Genomic DNA, 26,099 nt, shown 5'->3' with positions numbered 1-26,099 from the left:
GGCGACTGACAAATAAGCAAACACAAGTACAAAACAGCAGAAGGAATCCTTGAGACACCTGTTATGCAGTTTTTGTATTTACTCTCTTTAGAAAAACTTTCATGTTTACAAACATATCTAACTAGGCAAGCCAAGGCAGGTATCAAAATATATTGGTGTTTTACTGTAATGTCAGGTAAGGTACATTTAAGTACAATGCAACTTCCCTACAAACAAACTCTGTCTTCTTCAACTCAAACATCTAAGGTGAGTTCAGGGGCCTTGGGACTTATTATGCTAAAGCTTACTGTATGCTATGTTCCTTTAATTTATTTTGTTTGGCTGATCTACAGGCCTTTAATTTAAAATATGCAATAGGAGGGACCTATCTTCTTCAGACACATACGGGCTTGGCACTAATACAGCTGCTGAGTGCTGACCTGCTACATCTCCATGCTTGCTTCCTGCCTGATTCAGGTCAGTATTCCCAACTGTAATTTCTAATGAAAGAAGTGACCATAGCTGTACCTCTTCCTTTCCTGTTTCATACTGCTTTTGTGTGTTTGGCTTATCTCTTAGGCCCACAGTGTGTTTGGCTAGCGTGACTGCTGTCACCACCAGTAGGCCTGGATAACATACAAGTGCTGTATGCTTCTGTGCATCTTGTAACACTGCAGTCTAACACACCAGGCTGTAGACCTGCAAATTTTACCATTTTGTCTGCCAGATTATCTCCAAAATTGTGTCTGATATCTTAACTTTTTTTCACAGCATACATGCTCTTATGTCTTTCCTCTGCCAGAACTTTTCAGTCGAATCTAGAGATTTTTTTCCAATTTTTCTACATGTTTTTTTTCTTGCGTAACACGCATTTCTATCACAAAAGTCAAGTGCAGATCTGGAGGCTTGATGAATGGGCCTAATATATAGACACATAATTTGCAAATTGGCCATCAGCTTCATTTATATACAAGGAAACTTGTAGACAGTGAAATGCTTTGGCTCCTGAAGAATCCTCCTTCGGTCCCAGGGATAAAATCTGCCCCCGCCATTCCATAATCCAATCATTTATCAACAGATTCAGATTAGCATTTTCTATTTCCTTTCCTTTATATTCCAGTCAGCTGTACAGCTCTTCTCCTGCGAAAAGCCAAATTATCTCCACTTAGCTGATTACTTTTGTTGATATCATTGCCAATACTGAAGGAAAAAAATAATAATTTGAGAACTGAATTATTAACTGAAATCCAATAATTCACATAAAGCTGAGAAAAACAACAACTTGATCTATTATTACACAGTTTAGCTACGATAAAAATAAAACAGCAGTGCTACAGAGCGGCATTCAGATACAACACAATCATTTTCCATTCCCTGTTTTTATGCTAGTATCAATACAAAGCCGTCTGCTGATAGAGAAACAAATTGGTATCATTACCAGAGCAGACGAAGTCCTTTTTCTGCACCTCGGCCACAAGGAAGCCCCGCAGGCTGACCGGCGCCAGGCAGAAGGTGAACTGCCCGATGGTGCGTCGCTGCCGCAGCCAGTCGGACAGCCAGGCCAGGTGGCAGTCGCAGTGCAGGAAGTTGGAATGCAGCCGCCTACAACACAGGGAAGCGCCCCAGAGTTACCAGCGGTGTTATAACGGAAGGCACAAAGCACAGCAAACAAGTACGAGGCTGCCTGCCTCTTCTCCGCAGTGTAACAGGGATCAATGAAGGTTACTGGCTCCAGCTCAGCCAGGTCTCAGCTGTCTACTCTGCCATAACATACACAGAAACATCCGCATAAAAATTCAACTGTTTTTCATAACTGTGTAATCACAACCATTCTGGAGAAAAGAAAATACTGAACTTTAGAGGCCTCCAAGTAATCATTTTGCCTATGACTTCATTTCAGAAGTAACTGCATGAATGAGATGGAATTGAGTGAATTTAAAGGCATCCTTTAAACAAATAAGAGGACCAGGCTGAAAAAACAGATGATAAGTAATTCTTCTCTCCTCTCTCCTTTTTAAATAAACGAGAAATAGTAATCAAATAAAACCTAATCAAAGATCTGCAGAGGCTCTATTGATCCCTTGCATGTTCCTGTGTTGCCTATATGAATTCACCAATGCTCTTTTTACTCTGGCAATTTAAGACAAGTATTTAGATTCCACACAGGGCTCGTGATGAAGAAGGGCCCTCAGCAGTGCTCCCTTCCACACGCCTCATGCCTGGCACTGCACACTTCCAGAAGCATGATCACACTGGGAAAAAATAAGTCTGCCACATTATGATGCGTTCAGAGAGTGAATTTGGTATTTTTAATAGCTACCAAAGTTTAGGTCAAAACAAAGGCCCAAGATGTTAATTATTTCATCCTTTGTAATGACTCATATATTTGCAGTATTACAGCAAAGCTGAAATGATAAAACAGATCTGTCAGAAATGGTTAGACAAAGCATTATTCACTGGTATTACAGGCATTACACACAAAAAAGACAACCCCAATTGGTGTTGCTGGATTTAGCCTTGTCTGTCCAGCAGGGAAGGTGTCTGTCTGTCTGTGAGCCCTTCCTGCTGCCAGCTCTGGTGTGGCTCCCAGTCTGTATGCTGGGGTGGGCAGCCATGGCTGGCGGGTGCAGACCTGGGACTGAGTTTGCTCTGTGGAGATGGAAAGCACCTCCTGGGAGGGCTGTGAAGTGTAATCGTTTTAGAAGGATGGCTACAAAACATTGGGTTTTTTAGAGATTATAAAGCTATTTAATCAACACTGCAGTAAGTTAGATTTCTAGTAAAATGTATTGTTATTAATCTGTCTGGAACACTTTGTGTCGATTGAAAGCAAATAAATACATTTACAAAGAAAGGGAAGCAAATAACATCTAGTCAGAAATTATCCTACGTACAGCAATTCTGCTCTAATTGTTAAAGAAAGCATTGCATTTACATGCTCAGAGTGTTGTCCCTTCCCATGGCCATGGCAGTCAGCTATGATGGTGTGAATGACCCTCCTTCAGCAGCTGGAGTCTGGCCCATTCCCTGCATCCCGGGTATGGTAGGCAGGAGGGAATATTACATTTGCTTTTCACAAAAGGGGCATCTTCCCAAATCAGTGAGTTGGTGAGGTTTGTTTTATTTTTCCTCTCATTAAATGTGTATAATTAGTTTTTGGGTTTCCCAGTGTTAGTGGTGTGAACTGTCACCCCCTAACCAGCTCCACTGGTGAGGGCATCAGCAGAGCTCTACCGTTTTGATCATTCAACTTTTCCACAGCCTGCTTTTGAGAGGAGCTCAGACCATCAAGCTTAACAGGGCATACGGGAATATGTTTTTTGATAATTAATAGTTAAATTATCAATAATTAATTAATTAATAATTAATAGCCACAAGTAGTTTGATACACTGATTCTCTGCAAGCATGAAAAGCGATGAAGTGATTCAGGACAAATTCAGTTTACCCTTTAATAAAAATAATGAAAAAAATAAATAAATTACCTATCTCAGCAGTCAAAGTGCAGAGATAATGGGATATTTACCATTAAGCAAATAAGTATGAGGGACATGCTTTAATATAAATAAAGCTGTTTCAAGCAAAGGAAAGCAGATCAATAAAAACTAATTCCTGTCACTTCCAATCAAAGTTAAAAGATCAATGAAGCTTAGCAGAAGGAAAGACAAGACAATGAAAAAGGTTGCACAGGAGAGTTGATTCTCTTAAACAATTCTTCAAGTGCTTCAAATCTTACTAGCTTTTTTTAATTATTATTTCTTTTTCTCCTGAGAGGTCACATTCAAGTTGAATACGGTCTTTATTTTTCCTGCTCTGTTCTTAAATGAGCAGATCGTTTTGAGTGCTATGACAAAAAAGCTGTTTATCCACAAAACCACCATGGCAAAGGCAGCCATGGCACAGGCAGCCCCAAACATCCTGCTAATGGATCCCATAACATGTAACAGAGATATAGAGGGAAAACACCATCTGCACCGTGCTGGGCCTTAGCTAGAGAGGGCTTGTCCCTGCTTGAGGAACACTCAGGCTAGGGTTCCCTATAAGATCTTCTAAAACTATGTCTAAATATGAAGCTTTCTGAGAAAGCAGAAAATTGGATAATCATTTAAGGAAAGTGCAGAACTGTAATGACCCATTTGACCTGAATCCACAACCAAGAGATTAAACAATGGATGTTGTTCAGCCATTGTGCTTCAGATAGGTATTTCATTTCATGGAAACTGTTCCTTGAGGCTGTGTATTAATCTGGGAGAAAAAGTTACTAAGAGAAATAAGGCCCAGGAAAGTAGAGAAAATACTACAGTTTTAACTTCCCCTCCCCCAAAAATCTTCATATAAATATTTTTCATTGGTGAACAAAAGTTGATCAGTTTTATGCCTGCTCAGATCCACATTAGCTTTGTTACTATCCATTTGAACACAATTTGGTTGTGTTAAATCTAAACAGTATTAGCCTAAAATTGGAACAGAAGATATTCAGAAAGTATTACATAGCTATGCAAACTTGTCTTATCAATGATTATAATTAATAAAATATTATTTGTAAGATGTGATGATTCAGAGAGAGAGAAAAATTTTAAATAGGAAGAAGCAGAAGAAATTAGGAAGTGCTATTTGACTCCTTTGCTTGTATTACATTAATTACTATTTTGATGACTTTTCTCTGACTCTGTTGAGACAGATGGAAGGAAATACAGAAAATTAAAGCTTTTTATTGTATTTCCACCTACCTATGCTGGTTTTTTAATCCTTACACTGTACTCCTGGAAAGGATGCTGCATGTTATTTGGCAGTCTTCGGAGACTAAAACATGCCACTCAATATGGATGAAACTACCTTCACAGAACATAAGGTGAATGAATACAAATGCAAGTTTGTAAAGGTGCCCTTTTAGCCACAGACCCTAAATTAAATTTCCAGCAAATCCTTTTAGAGTGGGTCAGCATTCATGTTCTATAAAATGTGGCTCTCAGAATTCAATATAAAAGCTTCCCTTTATAAATCCTATTTATGACTTCCTTCCTTTTTTTTTTCCTTTTTTTTTTCTCTATTTTTTTTTTCTTCTTCCCTTAATTACAGCAGAGAAGGATTAGTCAGTGTAAGCCTCCAGGGAGCTATATACAAAGCCATCTCCGAAATTAAACTAAAAGGAAAATGGCAGAACACATTGAGCTCTGGTAACAGACAAGACTGATTGATCTGAAGAAGTCAAGCAAATTTGCTGGACCACCATGGTTGAAGAAGAAAAGGCAAAAGCACAAGAACCTTAACCCTACCTTTATCTGTTTTATCCATTCTACTCTAAAAAAAAAAAAAAAAAAGTAGTTCTCATTTAAATACTTACATTAATTTCTATGAAAGTAAATGTAAATGAGAGGCTATTCTTCACAGAGTGACACGAGTAAGAGGCATTTCCTTCAACTCAGTTAATTTTCCTCTCATGACTTTAGATATACATACGTGGCCTCATTTTATTTTTCAGTTGCACGAAAATAACTCATCTAGTTATTAGTTATTATTACCTTTTCTTTACTTTTAAGAATAAATGCATCTTGTTTGGTTTCAGATTTTGGAGGTCAAAACAAAGTTACTTCCTTTAAGCTTTTATTCTGAAGCTGTGTGTTTCCTAAAGGAATAATCTATCTAAAGAAAATGCTATGGCTAAATTCCAGAGATACACACAGTCTGATTTTATAGTCTTTCTATTTTCTTCCAGTTAATCCAATCAGAGATTTTCCAATGGAATGATGATCAGCTGTAGAAAAACTGATTTTCTGGCCAGGCTGAGTGGGGCCACGCTGCAGGTTGAGGCCTGGCCCTGGCCCTCACATGATGACAAATACTCCAAGTGCTGGCTTAGCCCATTATAATTATATTCAAAGATATTACTCACAGAGTCCTGATCTTTGGCATGTGATTGAAACTGGTAACAGGAATGCGGGTGATGTTGTTGTTGTTGAGAGTACTGTTGGGGAAAAAAGAAAATAAAACTGAATCACAGATCGATCAATTATTTACATCTCTGCACCAACACGCCATTCACAGAAACAAGCTGCTTGAACTCATACAACAAATCTGCTTGACACCAGCAGTAAGCAGTGCTGACCAGTACATCAGACTATTTGTGACATGTCAAGAAAGATATTTTCAGAGCAAATAACAAATAACTATAAAAATGGATGAGGGCTACTATTAACCACATCCAAGCACTAGGGAGTACAGGAAACAAGATTCTACCTACTCTGAAAACAGACCCAGACATTTTAAGCTGCTACCCTGCTGGAAAATCTGGGGCTAGCTGATTGGAGACACGTCAAACTTGTATGCCACAAAATGAAAGCTTTGGACTTGAAGTGCTCTTACTCAAAATGAGAGCTGCTGCCTCGCACAGCTTGTTAATGTAGCTGGCTCACCCAGCCAGACAGCTCAAATGGACTTTCTGAAAACACACAGGCGGATGGGTACATCTCTCTGGTTTCCTTATGAAAAAAATATGTGGGAAGCAGGAAGGACTGTAATAAAGCATGCCATGACCCAGGCGTGTAAGGATTTCTGCTTCTCTGTCAAAGCAGAGCTTAAAGAGATAGAGCTCGAAGAGAAAATGATCTCAAGCTGCTGGTAGGGACCCCCTTAATGCTTCTTATGAAAAATGAACTGACTACATTATCATCAGCTGTGTGTGCTGCTCCCATTTACGTAGCTCCTAATTATATCAATGACTCTCTAGCAAATTAGAAGCTATAAAGTTGATCAAGATGGCACAGGAAATGGAAAGCACTCCAACAAGGCATAATTGCCATGCTCGGGGCTTCAAATGTGCAAACACAGAGCCCGTTTGCCACGAGAGATGTCAGCAGGCCCCAGCCCCTGTGCTGCTGCAGCTGCCCAGATGAACGCGTGTCCACACAGTGTGGCGGCACGCAGCAGGCCCTGCTCTGTTGGGAACGGCCCAGTGCTCTGCAGCACCACTGGGTTGGAGGCAGTGCTTCGGTGTGTCTGTGCATGAGGTGAAGGAAGATCTGCTGAAGCACCACGCTACTAACCCTTCCCTGAACTATTCTGCTGTTCTGACAATACGCATTTACTTAGTTTAACCAAAAGCTCTTGAAAAGGTTTTCAGAACTCAGCTAGCCTTCTTGGTCACGTGCCAAGCTAAAAACATTTCAAAATTCTGCCCAGAAATCCCTTGGCAAAACCGTTGTCTACAACATTAGCAGATTAAAGTTAAATTAGATTATATCACCCTGCCTTCACTATCACTTGATTACTTTGTTTGGCTAATGATGTGGGATGAATGCTTTTTGCGGACAGTCAGCCAAAACAAGCACATACAACAGAACTTCTGCACGTGAGCAAGGATACATTCATGTGTACAGCACACCCAACCCTCAACATATTTATTTGCCATTTGTATCACATCCATGTTTGAAAGTTCAAATGGGACTCACAAATGCAATTTCTAACTGAATCAGTATTTTCTGCAAACATAAACGTGTAGTTCACCCCCTGCCGCAGCTGCCTGATACATAAAATTGAGCTATGCACTTGGTCAGAAGATTTCAGGTATGCGCCGATAAACAACAGCAGCGTGTAAAGTCACCTTACAAAAATTAAATCACACACACATAGCTGATGTTCCAGTAGGTCACATACGGCACTACAGGAATCAGTGGAAGCCATAGGAATTCAAAGACTTTGCAGTGATTTCAGGATGCAGGCTGGATTCAGGCAGAACACGATGTGGCAGAGAGCTCTGCCCTGCCAAGGGCACAGAACATATCCCTGTCTCCCAGCACAATTCTTCATCTGCGTGTGGAAAGGTCACCGTCTTTAGTATGGTGTAATGATTCAGAAATATTTTTAAATTTCTTAAAATATTTCTGCTTAATAGACAAAGCATTATTTTAATCACATACAGCATTTCTGCTTGCAAAATATTAGATGAAGGAGGCTTAGTCTTTGCCCCCAGCATGCAAAGGGATCCCATAATTCATCAACAAATACATAACCCTCCTTCTAAGAATCCTGAATTTATATACTCCTTTAACAAAAATTTCAAAGATTAATCTAACAGATAACTACTGCTCAGATGACTTATTAATATATTATTTCATTGATATTTAAATGTTAAATATAATGAAGGCAATAAAGTACCAATGATAACAGCAATTATTTCAGTACAAAAAGGCCAAATGCTGCAAAGGGCACTAATTGACAGTGAACTGCTGGCACTACAGCTGAGCTGCAGCTGAAGGAATGTAATGTGCTGCTGGTTGCACAGCAGGCATTGCCCCAGCACAGGGAGAACTCTTTGGCTTATGAACAGGGACATATCAGGGAGAGGAGTGCTCCAGAGGCATTTTGCAAAGCTTTCTGTCATGCACATGAAGCTTTCCCAGTAACAATTTTAATGGCATCCTGATGGGAAAGCACACACTAGAGCAGCATGCTTAATGTGAAAGGAAAAATAAATTCTGCTCCATTCATTTGTTAGCAGCTTCAAGGCCCCGCTCTCATTTCTATCCCACTAAGATTCAATTCTATCAGAAAAGATGCACAAATATCTGGAAGCTATGAAAAAAAAGAAAACTACCAGAATCTCTTGAGTCCTTCAGTGTTGTTTGGGGAATCATAGAATTATAGAATCATAGAATGGCCTGGGTTGAAAAGGACCTCAAAGATCAGCTAGTTTCAACCCCCCTGCTATGTGCAGGGTCACCAACCAGTCAGACCAGGACTGCCCAGAGTCACAATCCAGCCTGGCCTTGAATGCCTCAGGATGGGACATCCACAACCTCCTTGGGCAACCTGTTCCAGTGCTTCATCACCCTCGGAGTGAAAAACTTCCTCCTAAACTTCCTCCAAAACTTGTATGCTGCGGGGTTCTCCCCAGCCTTGTGCCTTCTGCCTCTTCCGCAGGCCAAATGCTCTTGTCCCTTGCACTGTCCTGTTATTTAGAAGTCCTCTCCCTGTAAACCATTTGCATCCAAAATGCTGAATCAGGAAACTGAGGTTATATAAAATATTATTTATGCCAGCAAACTTCCCACCTTGAGCCGTGATCCTTGTCAGATCATGCCAGCTAAGCAGAAGCAGACTGCAGCAGTCCTAAGGGTCCTCCAAGGACTACTTGGAAGACACATAACGTGAGATCAGCAGCCTCTGAGGTGGTACATCCTCCAGCAGTACGTACTGTCATAGTCCCACTGATTTCAATTTACAACCCCAGAGGAGCTCCTTTCCTAACTCACTTCTCTGCCAGTAGCCCAAACTGGATAGAAGCACGCACAGTGCTGCGTTCTTCCATCTGAAGAACAAAGCTGATTTATAGCCCTGACTAATCTGGTTTTTGTAAAGGAAAGAATGTTCAGTTTGCAATCCCACCATGACTTGATAACAATTACCTGTCTCCTTTCACAAACTCCTTGTTCAAATTTAACAGCATGCAGCTGCAGTTCTGTTGTCTTCTGCCTTGCTCCAAATTCACATGCACCACAGTAGTTCACTGTCAAAGAGTCATTAATTCTATACTAAGTGTAATTAAATCAAAATCGTCAACTCACAGAAATGTCTCTCATGTGTGGATTGCTGCTTTTGTTTGTTTTTAAATAACATGGGTACATTGTCCCTGTTCGTGACAGGGCAGTTGGACTAGATGACCGTTAAAGGTCCCTTCCAACTCTAGGGATTATATGGTTCTGTGATGAGTTTTTACTCCTCCCTCCACACTCTTGAATAGGAATACAGGAGGTCTAAATGAGAGAAAAAAAAGATAGTTTGGAAAGGAAAAAAAAAAGAAAGAAAAAGAAAGGATTTACATTTTGAATCCCACTAATAATACAAATATCTTATTTAAACTCCTCAGGAACAGTAAGCACCCCTTAGAGTAATTCAGAGAGAAATCCCTGGCTGTCAGACCAACAGTCACACATGCTCAGTTCTTTAAATTACAGAGTACACAGAGATTTTGTTTCTCTTACTTGAAATTCAATTAGTGATATAATTAAGAGCATATAATGAATATCAGAATGACTGCTGACTTATTCATCTGGAATAATAATACTTTCATTACAGTACATCTCCCACTCTGTTCCAGTTAAATACTAGAGAAGCATCTTCTGGCAGTGATGTCAGAAAAATGTTAAATAACATAACAGAATTACCTGAAATGTTAACTATTTCATTTCTTCAATTAGTACTTCAATAAGTAGAATGCACATTATCATTCTCCAGTCACATTTCAAGTGGAAAACATGTAGAAGAGTTGGTTTCTTTTCTCAAGCACATAACACTGATGACAGTAACAATACCTGATGCATCGATGCATCTCAGTCTAAAAAAAGTTACGTTGTCCTATTTTGTCACTGACAAAAGGTAAAAATTATACAAAAAATTAAACAAAAAGTTATACAAATATCAGGTTCCCTAAGCTCAAGGCATATTTGTGAGCATCAGTACAACACCTACAGCGATGCTTCCTGTTTGCAGTCTGAACTGAATTCGAATTAAAGGGATAGGGAAAACCTGTCATATTAGGGCAGAACCGAAGACATCCTGTGGTTTTTGACTCCAGCAGAGACTGATTTGCTCTCATATTCCATTTCGGCAGCTGATTAGCACAAGCAGCTAATCAAATTGAGAAATTATACGGTAGATTAAATTTCTGATTAACACTTTTGTCCACGCCGTCCACAAGCATCTTCCACAGTTACCAGAGGTCGCTGTGCTGGCCATTCAGGTTTTTGATACACACCAGAATTCTGCCGGGTCACAGTTTGCAGCATTTCCAAAATTCTCAGCCAGCAAGAAATAATCAGGCCCACAGATGCTCATACCCAGCAGAGAAAGAAAATCTCAAGTTACTCAAGCCAATATGCATACAATCACATCTAGCACTGTGCTATACACTGCCAAGTAATGTGATAGGTAAAAGGAAAAAGATCTGAGAAGGAGCCAGATTGTTTATTGTGTTTTTGTTTTCCAACTTCTACCCTTAGGAGACAGGTTTCTAAAACACATCATTTGATAGCAGGAATCCTGCAAACAACAACCCTCGTTTGGCAGTGGCGTATATGTGGGCTTTGTGCTAAGCAAACAACAACGTGCTGCAGAAAGAATAAGGTGCTGAGCTACCTCGCTGTGAGATAAACCCTTATTGTGAAAGTGAGCCTGTGAGATGTGGGCTGTGAGCCTGGCGCAGACAAGCAAGGCAGGCAGGCTGGGTGGGAGCAGCCGCGTCAGGCAGTGCAGTGCTGGTAGCTAACAAGTCTAACGTTTCCTTCTGTCTCCTTCAATTACAGCACGGCTTTATCACAGTGTGCTCGTTGGCTGTGTATGTAATCCGTGTGTTGTGTGTCCATAACACCATGTAATTGGGCCTAATGTAAGATTATTATCTATGTGCATGCAACGGATAGCTACAAATGGCGTATCCGCAGGCTTATAACATTCCCAAGAGTGAATTACTGTCATACTCCACAAGTACTACTTCTCCCATAACTGCCATGGTTTACAGGCTTCCTATCCCCTGTGCAACTATACATCCAGTAAATGAGACTGGAAAATTTATTAAGATTTAACCAAGGCATCTCCAGGCATAATTAAACCTCTCATGTAAATAGTTTTCATGATAATGTCATTTCTGTTCAATAGTGGGTGAACTGATGCAAAAAAGAAAGATTGAGCAGCTCGCCCCAGATTGCCAGTGAAGATGGGAAGGGAACATAGTGGTGCTGTGACAGGTTGTGACAGCAGGACACCCTCAGCAAGTCTGTGGATGACATCAAGCTGTGTGGTGCAGCTGACACACCGGAGGGACATGATGCCATCCAGAGAACCTAGACAGGCTGAGCAGTGGGCCCAGGGAACCTCATGAGGAGCCAAGTCTGGCACCTGCTATCAGTACAAGGTGGGGGACGTAAAGATGATAGAGCACAGCCCTGCCAAAAAGGACTTGGGGCACAAGTGGATAGTAAGCTGGACACGAGCCAGCAATGTGCCCTCACAGCCCAGAAAGCCAACTGTATCCTGGGCTGCATAAACACCACAGTGTGGCCAGCAGGGTGAGGGAGGGGATCTGCCCTTCTGCTCTGCACTGTGAGACCTCACCTGGAGCACTGCGTCCAGATGTGGAGTGCTCATACAGGAGAAACATTGATCTGCTGGAGTGCATCCAGAGGAGGGGCACAAAAATAATCCAAGGGATGGAACACCTCTCCTACAAGGACAGGCTGAGAGCTAGGACTGTGCAGCTGGAGAAGAGAAGGCTGCAAGGTGACGTGCTAGCAGCCTGTCAGTATCTAGAGGGGCTGTATGAAAGAAGGGGACGGACCCTTTAGTGGGGTCTGCTGTGACAGGACAAGGGGAAATGGTTTCAGGATAAAGGAGAGGAGATTTAGATTGGATATAAGGAAGAAATTTTTACAGCAATGGTGGTGAGGCATTGCCACAGGCTACCCAGAGAGGCGGTGGATGTCACATACCTGGAGACACTCAAGGTCAGGCTGGATGAGACTCTGAGCACCTGATGGAATGCAGGTGTCCCTGTTCATTGCAGGAAGTTGTACTGGATAACCTTTGAAGGTCCCTTCCAACTCAAATGATTTTATGATTCTGTGACAATTTCTGAGCTTTGTGGAGGAGCAGAGTGCTGGAACAGCATGAACTGGGTGCCCCTGCTTTGGGTTGGGACACGATGACAGCTTCAGAGTCCTGACAGCCTTGAAACACCATTTAGTAGAACTAACAGCATGGGCAGTTTAACAATTCCAAAAACTGAATCTAAGCTATATTTAGTAACAAAACTAAGACTTGATTAATGCTTGTAATTAACTCAGAGACTGTAGAGAGTAAGGAGCTATACTTTCAAAAGTTGTAAAGAGCTATTTACAGCTATTTAGGTCAGGAGGAATTTGCATTAAATTAAATATTTACTACTTCTCATGGCCTCTGATGAAAAAGCAAAATGGCTTTGGCACTTGATCCCTCAGCTCCGAGCATCCAGGATTTGCTCTTCCTAGGCACGAGGCAAAGCTCCACTGGATCCATCAGTCTGCTGAGCCCTGGGCCCCTCTTTGACTCAGTCCTCTGATCTCCCCACAGTCTGTTTAAATTAAAGCCCACAACTACCGTGCGAGCATATAATGAAAGCAACTGATGCTGCACTGATTAATCCATTACTCTGAACTGTTAGAAAACATAATGATCTCACAAGGGGCCTTATTCACTGACATACAGCAGTAGAGCTCTGATCTGACACCTCAAATTAGCAGCAAAAGCAGTAACAGCTGGGATTTTGTCTCAATATTTGTACCCAACTCTAAAATGAGTTGGCACTATACAAGTGCTATTTTTAAACACAATGTTAGCCCAGGAAAATAATCTTCTAAATAGTCTCCAGGTGACATGCGAGATCCACAGAAATATATAAAAATAACTAGTTGCCAATCTGTGGTTTCTGTTCCAGTATTAATCTTTCACCAGTGTGCTCTCAAATGTTCTCATCACAGCAACATGAGAGGCTCTAGCATCATTAACTTGGGAAGCTGACATCAGAAACATGACTAGTTTGAGGATACTGAGAAAAGAAAATGTTCTTTTTGGAAATGCATGAAAAAAATAAAATAAATGAGCTTTGCATGGAAGTACAGACAAAACTGCCAGCAACATTTATTGCTACAGTTCTGTGACTCTTCCCATTCTATGGCTGATTTTCATGTGTGTATAACTTTCAGATTTTAGCTATTTAAGCTTATTAAAAAGGCCAGATGTTTGTGGCACATTGCTTTTTTTTTTTTTTCCCTTGAAGGAGCAAGATTACTTTTAAAAACATCAGACTTTGGGCAAACAGTTTTAGAAATAAACTTTTTCTTACAAAATGCTCTGTTATATCCCCAAGCACTGAACTTCCATCTGTCCTGCAATGGTTTAGCATTTAGTCACCCTGCAAGAAACCAACCATGTTCATCTACAGCAATAGCATTAGGTCATGTTAACTGAAGTGTACTGTCAGTGCTCTAGCTCTCCCTGGAGACAAGGCCATGGCCTGGCTGGAGCTTCTGGGGCTGGTGATGCCAGGAGCCAGGACTGAGAGTAGAGAAGGATAAGGGCTGCAGCTGAACAACTGGTTGGGCAAACAGCTTGTGTAAGAAAGCTGGGACTGGGAGTCAGTGTAAATGGATAAAAGAGAAAAGAAGTGAATCATATGTGTCTGTACAATCCAAGATTGCAGTGTCATATGTACACAAGTGGGAGCAAAACTGAATGTTCCTGAGACAATGTCTGGTGACTGATGCTGAAACCTTTCTTGTGTCTTAAATCCTGCATTTTTGTTTTATGTGTACATACATATCATTAAACATGCATTTACTTACACCAAAACCCAAATAAATAAAGTATGCTAAAACAAGATGAAGTAGACCATAGAATAGTAGAATAAAGTAAAATAAGCTGAGATAAACCAAGATAAGGTAAATTAAAATATAAGAAAGGTTACACATACAATGAGGGGAGACAGTTCATTGTGGACTTGGCTAGATGTCAAGACCAGAACTGTCACTCACATGGTCTTACAAGAGACATCTTCTCACTTCCCCTTAATGAGGTTTCTGTTTCTATGAAGAGAAGGACATACCCATTTTTCCACATAATCAAATCACCTCTATTAGTTGTTCAAAATGCAGGTACCACTTGCATCCCGATTCCTTCTAATTCCCATTCTTAAGTGAGGGTTGAAAAAGCTTTTCACAGTAATTTCAATCAGCTTTTCAATCTTTTGCAGCATCTTTGAATTCTACACAGGAAATACAGATTCAATACAGCCTGAATGGATTTTTTTCTTGTAAAAATATCAAAACAAGCAAAGACAAAAGAACACAAGCTAAAACTACTCAGCCACTGTTTTATTTTAAATTGAGCATTCTCCAATGGACTATTTTTCTAGAGTAAAAAATGACACAAGAAATACTGCCTTTACTTATTTTTTGAATCAGAAAATTTTCTCAAGTGTTTGCCCAAAGCCTACACATTTTTCATTGCATCGTATTGGGAATGATGACAGTGGCTCTAAGCCACAGCTACCTCTACCATTTTCTTCAAACAGTGAATAAATGCTCTACAACATCAGGGTGGTTTTGATTTACACGACTGATACACGGGAAATAAATCCAAATATCACAATATGAAGAACCAGGCTGGATGTGGCTCTGGGCAGCCTGGTCTGATGGTTGGCAACTCTGCCCATGGCAGGGGTTGAAACTACATGTTCTTTGAGGTCCTTTTCAACCCAGGCCATTCAACAATTCTGTGATCAACGACCACTGACTGAGTGCTGATTTTAGCATGTTCTGAATCTAGTTCTTGCAGTCCACTTAGTCTGCTAGACACAGATTTTCATCAGAGCTACAGGGATCAAAAATATAACTGCATTCAATATCAAATCAATTTTAGCACCTAGAATTTGTAGTTCATTTGAAAATCCATTGCTTGACGAATTAGTATAATTAAAATAATAACAGAAACATATACTTGTAATAGAAATTAGTGTTTAAATGGATACTTTTTTCAGGCTATACAAAGATCTCTTATTAAATATGGATCTTAGTTTTGCACAACCGCATGCTTGTCAGATACTGCATTTTATAGGTTCTGTGTCAAAATCAATGGAAACTGGATTGGTTCTTTATGCATATAGAATTTTGCAAGCCTACTGGTGCGTATTTACGGAAATGATGAAAAAGAATCAAGACAGAGTTTAATGCATCTGCACTTTGGCAAAATAAAACAAATTTCTAGCTTCCTCCTGGATCAGTTGCTTCTAGTTAGTCCTTTCTGATGCTAGAGCAGCTTTATACACATAGGCTAATTCAAACTAACACTATCCAACTCTACAATATGAAAGAAGCAAGTAACTTTTGCCATTTGTTCAGGCTGAAGGCATTTGATGATGGAGATTGCTATCACCAAGGTAGAAGGTTTCAGCACTGAGTCGGCTGATTGCTGTGGTTTCCTTACAGGACCTCCACTGAAAGAAATTCTTACAAAATGGATCAAATTTGGATCAGAAAAAAACAGTATCACTCCTGTATTTTAACTGAAGTGGATACGTTTCCCTACTATAGCAAACATAACATACCCAGAAACAGAAAAGACAGTTCAATGGACCTACAATGGTTGTCTGCTCATATGTAGAGAAAGCGACAAGAAAAAGGACTCGTGAATCCAGTGAAAGGGGCCATGTGACAACATCCTATCTGTGGGATTCCCGCTGTACCAGCCTGGTGTCACTTGGTGAACTGCCGCAATGCGGCACTGCGGCTCCCTGCAAGTCCCATGCTGGCCACTAGGACCGGGGGAGGGACCCTCAGTGTGCTCATGTGCTCAGGAGGTACACGTATAGCAGTGAGTAGAAATGGCACTGGTAGCAGTTTGGTGTCAATGCAAAAGACTTTACAAGAGCCTCTTAGAAAGCAGGTGTCTAGCATCCATGGGACATGGGCTACCAGAACCCCACGTTTCTGTGGGCCTGTAGTGGCAGACTACAGATCCTGCATGGACTTGACACCCCTCACACCTTGCCAGAGCTGCCCCTGGTTCCTGCACCCGCCATCTCCACCCCATGGCCAGTAGCACTGCGAGGGCAGCATGAGGAGACCCGTAAGAGCACCAATAACATGACAGAGGGCTGCGAGGGGCTGCACAGCCCATCTCCTCTTCCAACAGCCATCAGAGGAAGGAAAAGAAGCAAATATTTCAAAGAAGGAACTTACATCTCTACTACCAAAATCCCCACCCCAAAATGGGAGAGACGCAGATACGCATTAGCAGAATAATTTTAGATGCTAACAGTACACAATGCCCCTAACTGCAACTCATACGTGGTGAAAGTTAGGATTAATATACAGTCTAATATAAATCCTGGTGAATGAAATAGGGAATGTGTGATATACACATTCTGTGGACTCAGACCAGCATGCATGAACAACTGTTCACCAAAAATTACCTTTTATAGATAAAAGAAAGGTTTTGAAAGAACAAAGCCAACACGTAGTTCCTAGACAAGGGCAGTTACATATCTCTTGCTGAAGCTGGAAAGGGATCTGCTTTCCATCAGGAATTAAACATCAAGTTTTTCTTTTAATAAAACATTAGACAGCATTTCTGTGGGTTGCACAAGAAAACATCCATTTGTTTAAAAACATCTACCTTTCAAACTTTTAAACTTCTCCCAAACACCACCTGCCCATGAGGAGCAACAATACCTGCTTATATTCATGCATGCATACACAATCAAGGTAAGAAACCATAACAATTTGAATATCAAATACTCACAGTGTGACAATGGCGTTCTGTCCATTGAGTGAAAAAGTGCAAAATAAAACAGACACGAAAAAAATTCAAAGCGCTCGTGGTCTGTTCGGGAACATTCTACAAGCGCGTTCTACAGCAGCTAAATAAAAGGAGTTAACTGCTCCCCATATATGAGTGTTACCCTGGAATATCTGTACCCATACCAAATAAAAGACCATTGCGGATGGTCTGCCCTAACTATTTCAGCCTAAGTATCAGCTGAGGCTCCTCGCCGGGTTTCTGACGCCCTAGCCGCAGATGGGGAGACCCAAGCCTTTTAAGACATGGCTGGAATTGCCCAAGGAGCCAGTCAGCAGCCGGGGGGTGCTCGTGGGCCCCCCCTCCCAGAGCCCGCCCCGCTGCAGCCCCTCGCAGCAGCAGGCTGCGGGCGGCCTTCAGGCGCGGGGCTGCTGCAATGCGGCAGTTCCGCCATCACGGGAGCAAGTCCAAGGCTGGAAGCCACGAGTGAGAGCTGCCTCCCCACCCTCCTTTCTCCCTGCACCACCAACGCAGCACTTTGGTGACACACGCTATCTACAATCGTGGTGGCAAAAGATGCAACGGCAAACCTGAGCCAATTTGGTGATCAAAGACCTTGTTTGGTGTATGCTCCAGTATCTTCCTCACGGCCGTTCCATCAACCTATCCTCCACATTCAGCTGCTGTCTGCCATTCAAAGCGCTGACAGCCCGCACCGGCCACCACCGTGAAGCGACGTGCGCCATTTTTAAAAGGCACTAGTGTTCCTTATTTCCCTCTGTGGCTTTATGAGGTCACCTCACTTGACCCTTTCAAGTGACCACACTCATTTCTGAGGTATCTCCGAACTACTCAAAAGCAACATGCTACGTTACAACAAAAGATTCCTGGGCACCGTTACAGTGTTTGAAAATATCTTGCTACTTAGGCACTGCAGATGGCCTCAGCGTGGCCAGCATCACGCCTATGTACTGAAACACCCCCAGATCGCCCACCCAAAACAGAAACCCAACAAATGCAATGCAACTTCAGAAGCATCAAATCACTTAGCGTAAAGTTGCTTCATTTATGATAACACAAATAACATAGAAATTGGGATTATTTGACTCCAAAGTACTTTAAAATCATTTCACAGTTTTATTCTTTATGCAACTCTTAAATTTTCTTGTTTGTTAAGCAGAACTGGAAACGATATACAAAAAAGTCTAAATATAGACCTTTCAAGTTTTGAAAATTATTTTCCATATATATAACCACAATAACCAAGTCTAATTAAAACATATATGTTCTTTTCAACCTGTGCGTGTTGCACATTCACAATATGTAACTGTATTTTATGCATAACCTTATGAATGGCAAGAAAAAAATGCACTATTTGGTTTTAGGACAGAAGTTTCTATGTATGTACTTTTTAGATGCTAACATAATTATCTACTTTATTTCCAAGCCAGACATCTACATATCATTCCAGTTTACTACAGATACAATATTACTGCCCAAACTAAAAATGCTGGAAAACACTAATAATAAGTAACGCATACTACCCTGGTCCCAGTAACTGCATTTCAAGGTTACACATTAGACAACGTGGCATACTAACAATTTGGTACACAGAGCTCTCATCAAAACTGCACTCTCCATTTCCAGAGAAACTGTGTTCTTGAGCCCTCTCCTGTATAAAGACTGATAGAGCTCAGTTCTCTTTGTTCTACCAGCACAAGAGGCAAATGTAGCCTCTGAAACAAGCAAACCATTCATTCCCCTATAGGTCATAAAACACACCTTTAACTGCATAGAGAACAAAAGAAGACCATCTTTGCATGCTATTATTATTTTTTTTTAATTGTTATTGTGTCGACTGATCCCAGATCAGCAGCAGTTCCATCATTCACCACCAGCTTTGGGCTCAGTGTCTTGGAAGGGCTGGGGACACCCTGGTATCTTTGGAGTTGGTGTGCCAAAGGCTGTGCCACACGGGCATTCAGTTTCCTCTCCCCACCAAAATGCCTTATTAATGCCAGCAAGAGCCAGCTATCATAGTATGGTCATTCAGCTTCTTTGGGGAGCCATGCAAAGAACGAATTGCAAGTTATGGCATAAAGTGCCTAGTCATCTCTCTGGAATTTGTTACTTCCCTTCGTAACTCCATTATCAGCTCAATTTTATCTGCAAGGAGCTTTGTTCCCATCACAGTCTTCTGCTTAGCTTCTGGATAAGGTGTTTGGCTGCATATCTGCATTAAATACACAGTTGAGTGTCTTCGGGATTAAGTCGTTCACATTCATTTGACTTTCAGCAGTCAAAATGCTTGTTCTACATCTTTTATATTACTGACAAAGGAACTGTATTAGTCAAAGGGGAGGCAGGGCAGGTCACAAAATGAGCAGAGCATGCAAATGAATCAATTAATACCATGGAGGAAAGGTTTGCCAGAAATCCCTGTGTCTCCTGGAGTTTTGACTTTGGCGTCTCTCAGATCAGTGACTGCAGCACCAATAAAGGACTTACACAAGGCAAGCCGTAAACCTGGGCTTTCTCAAAAAGCATATTGGTCAGTGATTCATGAATCTAATAATTCTAACCTGGCACTGCTCTTATCTTGATAAGTTCTGCAGTCTGCAGGGCTCCAGGCTATTCTACAAAGAAAAAAAAAAAACAAACTCCAACCTAATGGGAGCAGGAAGGGAGAACAAGCAGAGCATTCGAATACTACATATGCTCCAGGAGGGAAACATCACTTTTCTAAATATGTAATATAATATAGCATCCACACTGAGGTCTGATAGAAATGTTCATCAATTTGCTGGGGCATGCCCAGCACATACTGCAGGATTAGCAAAATCATAGATCAATGAATTTATGCAAATATATTCTCCCCTTATAGAGAGAGTTACATTACATCTGTAACAGGCATCAGTGATTTTCAGAGGCCCTTGATTGCCCGCTCTTATTTTATCTCAGCTGGTCTTTGATATAAAGCCTGTCACCATGGTGCCATCTGGATAGTGTTCTGTTCACTATGCTGTACTTCCAACCTCACATTTTGTAATATGCTGTAGAACAGAGGTTATCTCAGATTTCATTTCCATATCTTGAGCAATGATGCCAGATCTCCCACTGAAATAGATCAGCAAATAAAAACATTTCTTATCCAGCAACTGTGTAAGCACCCCATCTTTCCACATCTATCCATGTTAACTATTTATCTCATTTCTTCAGGGTCCGTTGGGTGCAGTACTTTCTAAAAGTTCTCCAGAAAAAGGCCTTTCTATAGCTAATCTTTATCTTCAACTTATTTATATAAAAGAAAACTGAAAATAACAGCTAAGTACATCAGGAACCTTTCTCATTCCTATATAGATGTATAGCGACACAGGAGCCAGGAAGAATGGGAAGGATACAGAACACTGGACAGTTGGATGAAGAATGGAGTAAAGAAAACTGGAAATTATCCTTTGTCCACTGATACCTCTGTACTTTGGGTGAACCCTTTCTCGATTGCCAAAGCGACTTTTCTTCTTCCTCTGACATAACGTGACCTCCTGTGGTACAACCTGCACACAGGAAACTGGGGATACTCTTAGAAAATCCAAGCTCCATTCTGTGTTTCGGGGATTTCTACCGCTGGGCAGACAATTCAATTATTCACATGTAGCCAATAACTATTTCAATTTGGTTTTTAGCACACATTAGGTACATGCTGACTGAGGAAATAAGTAAAGATTTTTAATTTGTTTTATTAATTTATATATATTTAAGCTAACATATATCCTTAGGTTAAAAAAAAAAAAGACCAAACAATCTAATCATTCTAATTTTACTCTACTCAGCTACGAATGAATAAAACAGCTATGCACAACATTTCATTTAAATTCCTATTTTCATTATTATATTTAGGTATTTCAGTATCAGCTATACGAACACCACTTACAGAGTTCAGATTTGATCCTGATTGCTTCAACAAATCATAATTTCCAGGAGAATAGAAGGAAATCACATTTGTGTGGCATTTTCAGGCTTTCATTAAGCAATGACATCTCATATATTTAGAATTATGTCATGACTTTAGCTCCCTGACTCTCCATGTTGGGAAAGCAAATAAAGATCTTCTACCTAGTTAAGACATGCCCAAAATAGCATTTCGGGAATAAGTAAAACTGATCCTATAACTGAGTTCGGCACACAGAAGACAACAAGAGGAAACAATTAAAGCCTGTCTGTAACACAAAATAACGATTCATTTTTATAAAGGTTCTGAAAAGCTTGCTAGGACAAAAAGCAGTGTGTATTATAAGCACACACATCTATGGCAATTTTATCTGAAATTTCAATGATGACTAAAGTTTTTATGAAACACAATCCTTTATAACAGGAATGCATGGGAGAGACAATAAAAGCATGACTGAGCACTGTAAGGTGCTTGCTAGGAATGGAGTTTTATACGGATCACACGCGTCCCACACAGCGCGGCTTGGGGGGAAAGGATGTACTCAAGGGCTGATACAGCACTGTAATTTCTAAGACTCTGATTGTCTTTGTTTTAAGATCTCAGAGATGGAAGGTGAGGTGTTTTCATTACAACCATTTATTTATTTGTTTTTAAATCAAATATTTAGGACTCACTTGGAATTTAAGGCACGGTTTCAAACCATTGCTGACATATGGATGACTGCATCCGAACTTCTTCAGTTTTACCTGTAAGTGAATCACCACGATTTTTCCCACTACAGTGCCCAGAGTTGACTGATGGATTCCTACAAGCACGGTTTGTTGCTGTGGACTCTTAAAGGCTGAGTCAATGCTCATTCACTTCAAAAAGCAAGTGAAATTTTGGGAAGGTGATTTTTCAAGCTATGGAAGATATAAAAGACCCAAAACGTTGTGACTGACAACAAGTAAAACTCCAAGTTCCTCTGTACTAGCTCCATCCAGCAAGAACTTATTTGTCTTCTTTAATAAAACTGTGTCAGCAATCCTCTTCAGATTAGCTCTTGCTCTGGTAACATTTTTGGTTTGTGATTTTTTTTGCTGAAGAACTGCAATGAAAAAGCATGTTCAGGCTCGAGTCCTTTTTAGCAGTCATCATAAAGCAGGAAAAACAACAGCTTTTACAGTACAAAACCAGGAAAACACTCCAGGTAAATTGTCAACAATGACTCAATTCCTTCTATCCTGCTCAATAGCATTAATACTCTGTCACCACACTGTTTTCAAGCCATTCCAGTGAGGACAACCAACAAGAAATAAATTAAAAATTGGTGGTTTCTGTTTTTTTTTGTTTGTTTGTTTTGTTTGGTTTTGTTTTTTGCTAAATTGAGTTCTGTATCTTACTGAGAAATGGATCCTAATAACCACGTAGTGCTCAGCACTTCCAGCCTCCAGCCTAATGACGGTAGCATGGCCATTTGCTCAGTCTTAATGGCTTATCCAGTTTGACTGGGCTTTCTGAACCACCCAGAAATTACCTCCTCTTATCCACAAATCCAATAGGACTGAAGGGAAAGGGGGAAGTTCTGAGTTCTGGAGGAACTTTTATCTTTTATGCATGGTAATGCTGAACATTTGGATATGAAGATATAGAGTAACAAATTTCTAATCTACAAAGGATATCTCACTGCCACATCCCATAAGGAATACTGGGCAATTATTCTTTTAAAAAAATAATCTTAACTTGCTTTCAGCTACACTGACAAACATTTCTCAACAACGTGGTTATTGCAGATCTTGCCGCAGGACGCAACTAAAAATTGAACACAGCAGAAAGTCTTCTTCTAAAACCAACACTTAAATATTTGAAAGTTTCACACCAATTTTCTTCAACTTTTCTGCAGGCTATTTCGTTAATTAATAACCCGTGTTCCCCCTTCTACATGCTGTTGCTGTTTGTTGGCTGCACACACCTTTTCTGTGTGAATGTGAGAACAAGCCCAGTGAAGTATGTTTAACCCTATTACTGTAAGGAGGAAAAGGAGGGATGTCAACAGGAGAAATCCCTACTTGTCAACATATTGGAAACAAAACCTTTGTGGGGAGCTACACAGAAGATCTGATGCAAAAAGGAATAAAACCAGTCCCTATCCACGACTATGAAGAAACGTTTAAGTCGGTTGCCATTTCTCAGACACCATCTTCACCTTGCTGCAGAGGCAAAGACAACCAGCAGAAAGCAGAAAGCATTTTACTGCAACATTTTCACAGCTTTTTAATCCCCAACTCACAGTCACCAATAACACTTAGCGTGTGTTATGGTCTACATAGGTCAGATCCTAGGATCAGAGACACCTTTCGGGACCTCTGAAACACTGAAGGTCAAAGAGATGTGATCAGAAGAGTGCTAACGTGGGGTGCCAGTACCTGGCCCTGACCCAGCAAGCAGGTGAAGTCAGCAGCTCAGTGCCCTGCTTAAAGTACTGAAATTAGTCATGAATTTCTGAATCTCTGCCTCAGTACTATTTGTCGGTATAGGAACTTAGAACCCAGGAAAAAATACAATAGAAGCTGTAAGTGAAGACTGCTTGCTTGAGAAGTGGACATAAATAAAATGGACCACAGAGTGCTCTCTACTTTAAAGAAAAATGCAATTTCCTTCTGTTGCTACGTTTACCAAATCACTAAGATCCTTACAGTCACGTTTTCTGAGGAATTCAAGTGGAATGAGAAATTTAAACTGGAAACTGAAGTGCTTTTAAAGGTGTTTATGTATTTTCTGGGTAATATTATGCATTCTAGCTCTTCCCTAGGTAATCTACAGAACTGCAGAATTCTGCAGACCGGTAGGAATGCAGACGAAAGGTGCAGAAATATGTTTGATATCATAAAGGTCACATGATTTCAGGAAGATAAAGAAGTAAATAATTGGGTGCCCTTGCGAACTGCTCAGACAGATAACTTTTCTTTCTTTCTTTCTTTTTTTTTTTGCCAGAATGATATTTTCTACGCATTGCATTATGAGTCAAAATATTTCTCCATAAAATACAGTGGCAAGCTCTTCTCTGAAATGTTATCTTGATGTCTTTTGGTTTCGCTTGGTGATATTCTTTGATGGCTCAAATTGCTCTAATTTTTTAGCATTTATGTCTGTTTTACAACTGAAGATGTGATATCCTCTAGTGCATTAGGCAAATGTCTTTTGCTAGAGATTTAAATGCCTTGGGAAAAAAAAAACAACACTTCAAATTAAGTTTGAAGTACTCTACTCAAATTTTGTGACTGAGAAAAATAACTAGATACTATCAATCTATTTTCTCATCTTATTTAGAATGAGATTGATTTTTCCTGTAGCAGTATGTGCGTGCTGAAAATTAAAGATGCATTCAAGATCTGACGATGATGTATTTTATAGAGTAAACAGAAAGCCTTCTCTTCTCCCACCCACAAGTATATGGTATGGAAGTAGCCAATTGCAAACAGAGGAGTAAATAAACTAACTTGACATCCTTGAGAAGGAATGTGTTCCCAGCAACTATTTCAGAGCCTACAGAACTTGGTGTAGTACGAACAAAGGTTCCAAGTACCGCCCAGCCTGTTGTAGTAGAGTTCTAGCACAGGCTGCAGTCACTGGAGGACTGATTTGCCCTTCCTGGATATGGAAAAGCAGTCCATCACAACAAACAAACAAACAAACGAGCCATTTTTTTTCTTCCTTTCATTCTATGATATAGGCAGAGAAAACGTTATTCACTGCTTTTAACTCATTGGTTTTCCTTAAAAAGGGCTGCTAATATAGAATTTGAATGATACTCCTCAGGTCCTCCTGTTATCTTGATATGAGCAACACACAGTCTCTGACTGATAAAGATGTCCCAGCCTGGGAGAGCGGGACCACAGGTACTGGGGTTGTTATGGCAGACAGGCACGGGCACAGCTCCCCAGTACAGCAGCAACTGAACCCACATCTGCTGGCACTGAAGGCAGAAATCATCCTTTGAGCCTCTGTCCGTGGTGGCCAGAGCCCATGGGGCAGAATTCCCTTTATTATCCCACAAACATTCGAAAGAGCTTTGGTGCACTGCACAACGCCATCACTATGGCCTTAGTGCTGCTGGTACACGGCAGCCACGGGCACTGTGCCGGCCCTGGTGCCTGTAGGTGCCAGGTCTGTGTGATGCACACACCTTAACCCCCCTGCTATCTCGTACCACTTTAGGGCAGTGCTGGCAGCAGTCTGAGCAGCCTTCCCCACAGCATTTAGCACAGGCCATTCGGCTCTGGGGCAGCACCAGCATCACTCTGATGGAAAGGTCTGACCCCAGGAATGCTCCCGTCCCCCTGCCCCAGCTCCCATCCCTTCTGCCTCAGAACTGGGTCCTCTCTGGCATTAACACTTTCAGCTTTGCAGCATCAACTTTCAGAAAAGCCTTTATCCATTCCTCTGCTCAAACTGTAACGCAGAAGAGGTCTGTATGTGAACAAGTACCTGTTAACAATGAGCAAGTTACCTGCTCGATACAGAGCTCTGGTAACGCAGGGTTTCACATGACAACAGCGCTGTAAATCTCACGTTTTTTCTCTGACAGAGGCAGATTTCGTTGTCAAATCTTTTTTTTTCTTTTTTCTTTTTTCTTTTCTGTTTGCAGCTTTAGCAGTCAACGTGTAAAGTTTGCAGCAGCCCCGAGCTCAGCGTGCCTGTATTTCAGCCCTCGGAGCAGGTTCCTCCCCAGAAGCCGGCGCCAGCACCGAGCGACCCAACCGAGCCCCCGCCATCCTCCCTCCCGCACACCGACACCTTTCAGCAGCTATTTGTCCGTGTCCGCTGTCAGACATCGCTCCATGCGAACCCGTTCCCCTCCCCGGCCCC

The 26,099-nt window shown here is 41.0% G+C and overlaps 1 protein-coding gene across 1 annotated transcript in view; it reads right to left on the bottom strand.

Annotated features, from left to right (window-relative positions):
• Positions 1 to 26,099, bottom strand: part of SLIT3 (slit guidance ligand 3) — a 484,962-nt gene that overhangs the window by 173,595 nt on the left and 285,268 nt on the right. Inside the window, exons 8-10 of the mRNA XM_031555673.1 lie at positions 9,474 to 9,482; positions 5,871 to 5,942; positions 1,418 to 1,581 (exon numbers count right to left, since the gene is read on the bottom strand). Coding sequence (XP_031411533.1) covers positions 1,418 to 1,581; positions 5,871 to 5,942; positions 9,474 to 9,482 — 245 coding nt within the window. The remainder of the gene's footprint in view (positions 1 to 1,417; positions 1,582 to 5,870; positions 5,943 to 9,473; positions 9,483 to 26,099) is intronic.

This window comes from Meleagris gallopavo, chromosome 15 (assembly GCF_000146605.3).
Source record: "Meleagris gallopavo isolate NT-WF06-2002-E0010 breed Aviagen turkey brand Nicholas breeding stock chromosome 15, Turkey_5.1, whole genome shotgun sequence".
NCBI lineage: Eukaryota > Metazoa > Chordata > Aves > Galliformes > Phasianidae > Meleagris > Meleagris gallopavo.
This window is presented reverse-complemented; position numbering and strand designations above follow the sequence as displayed.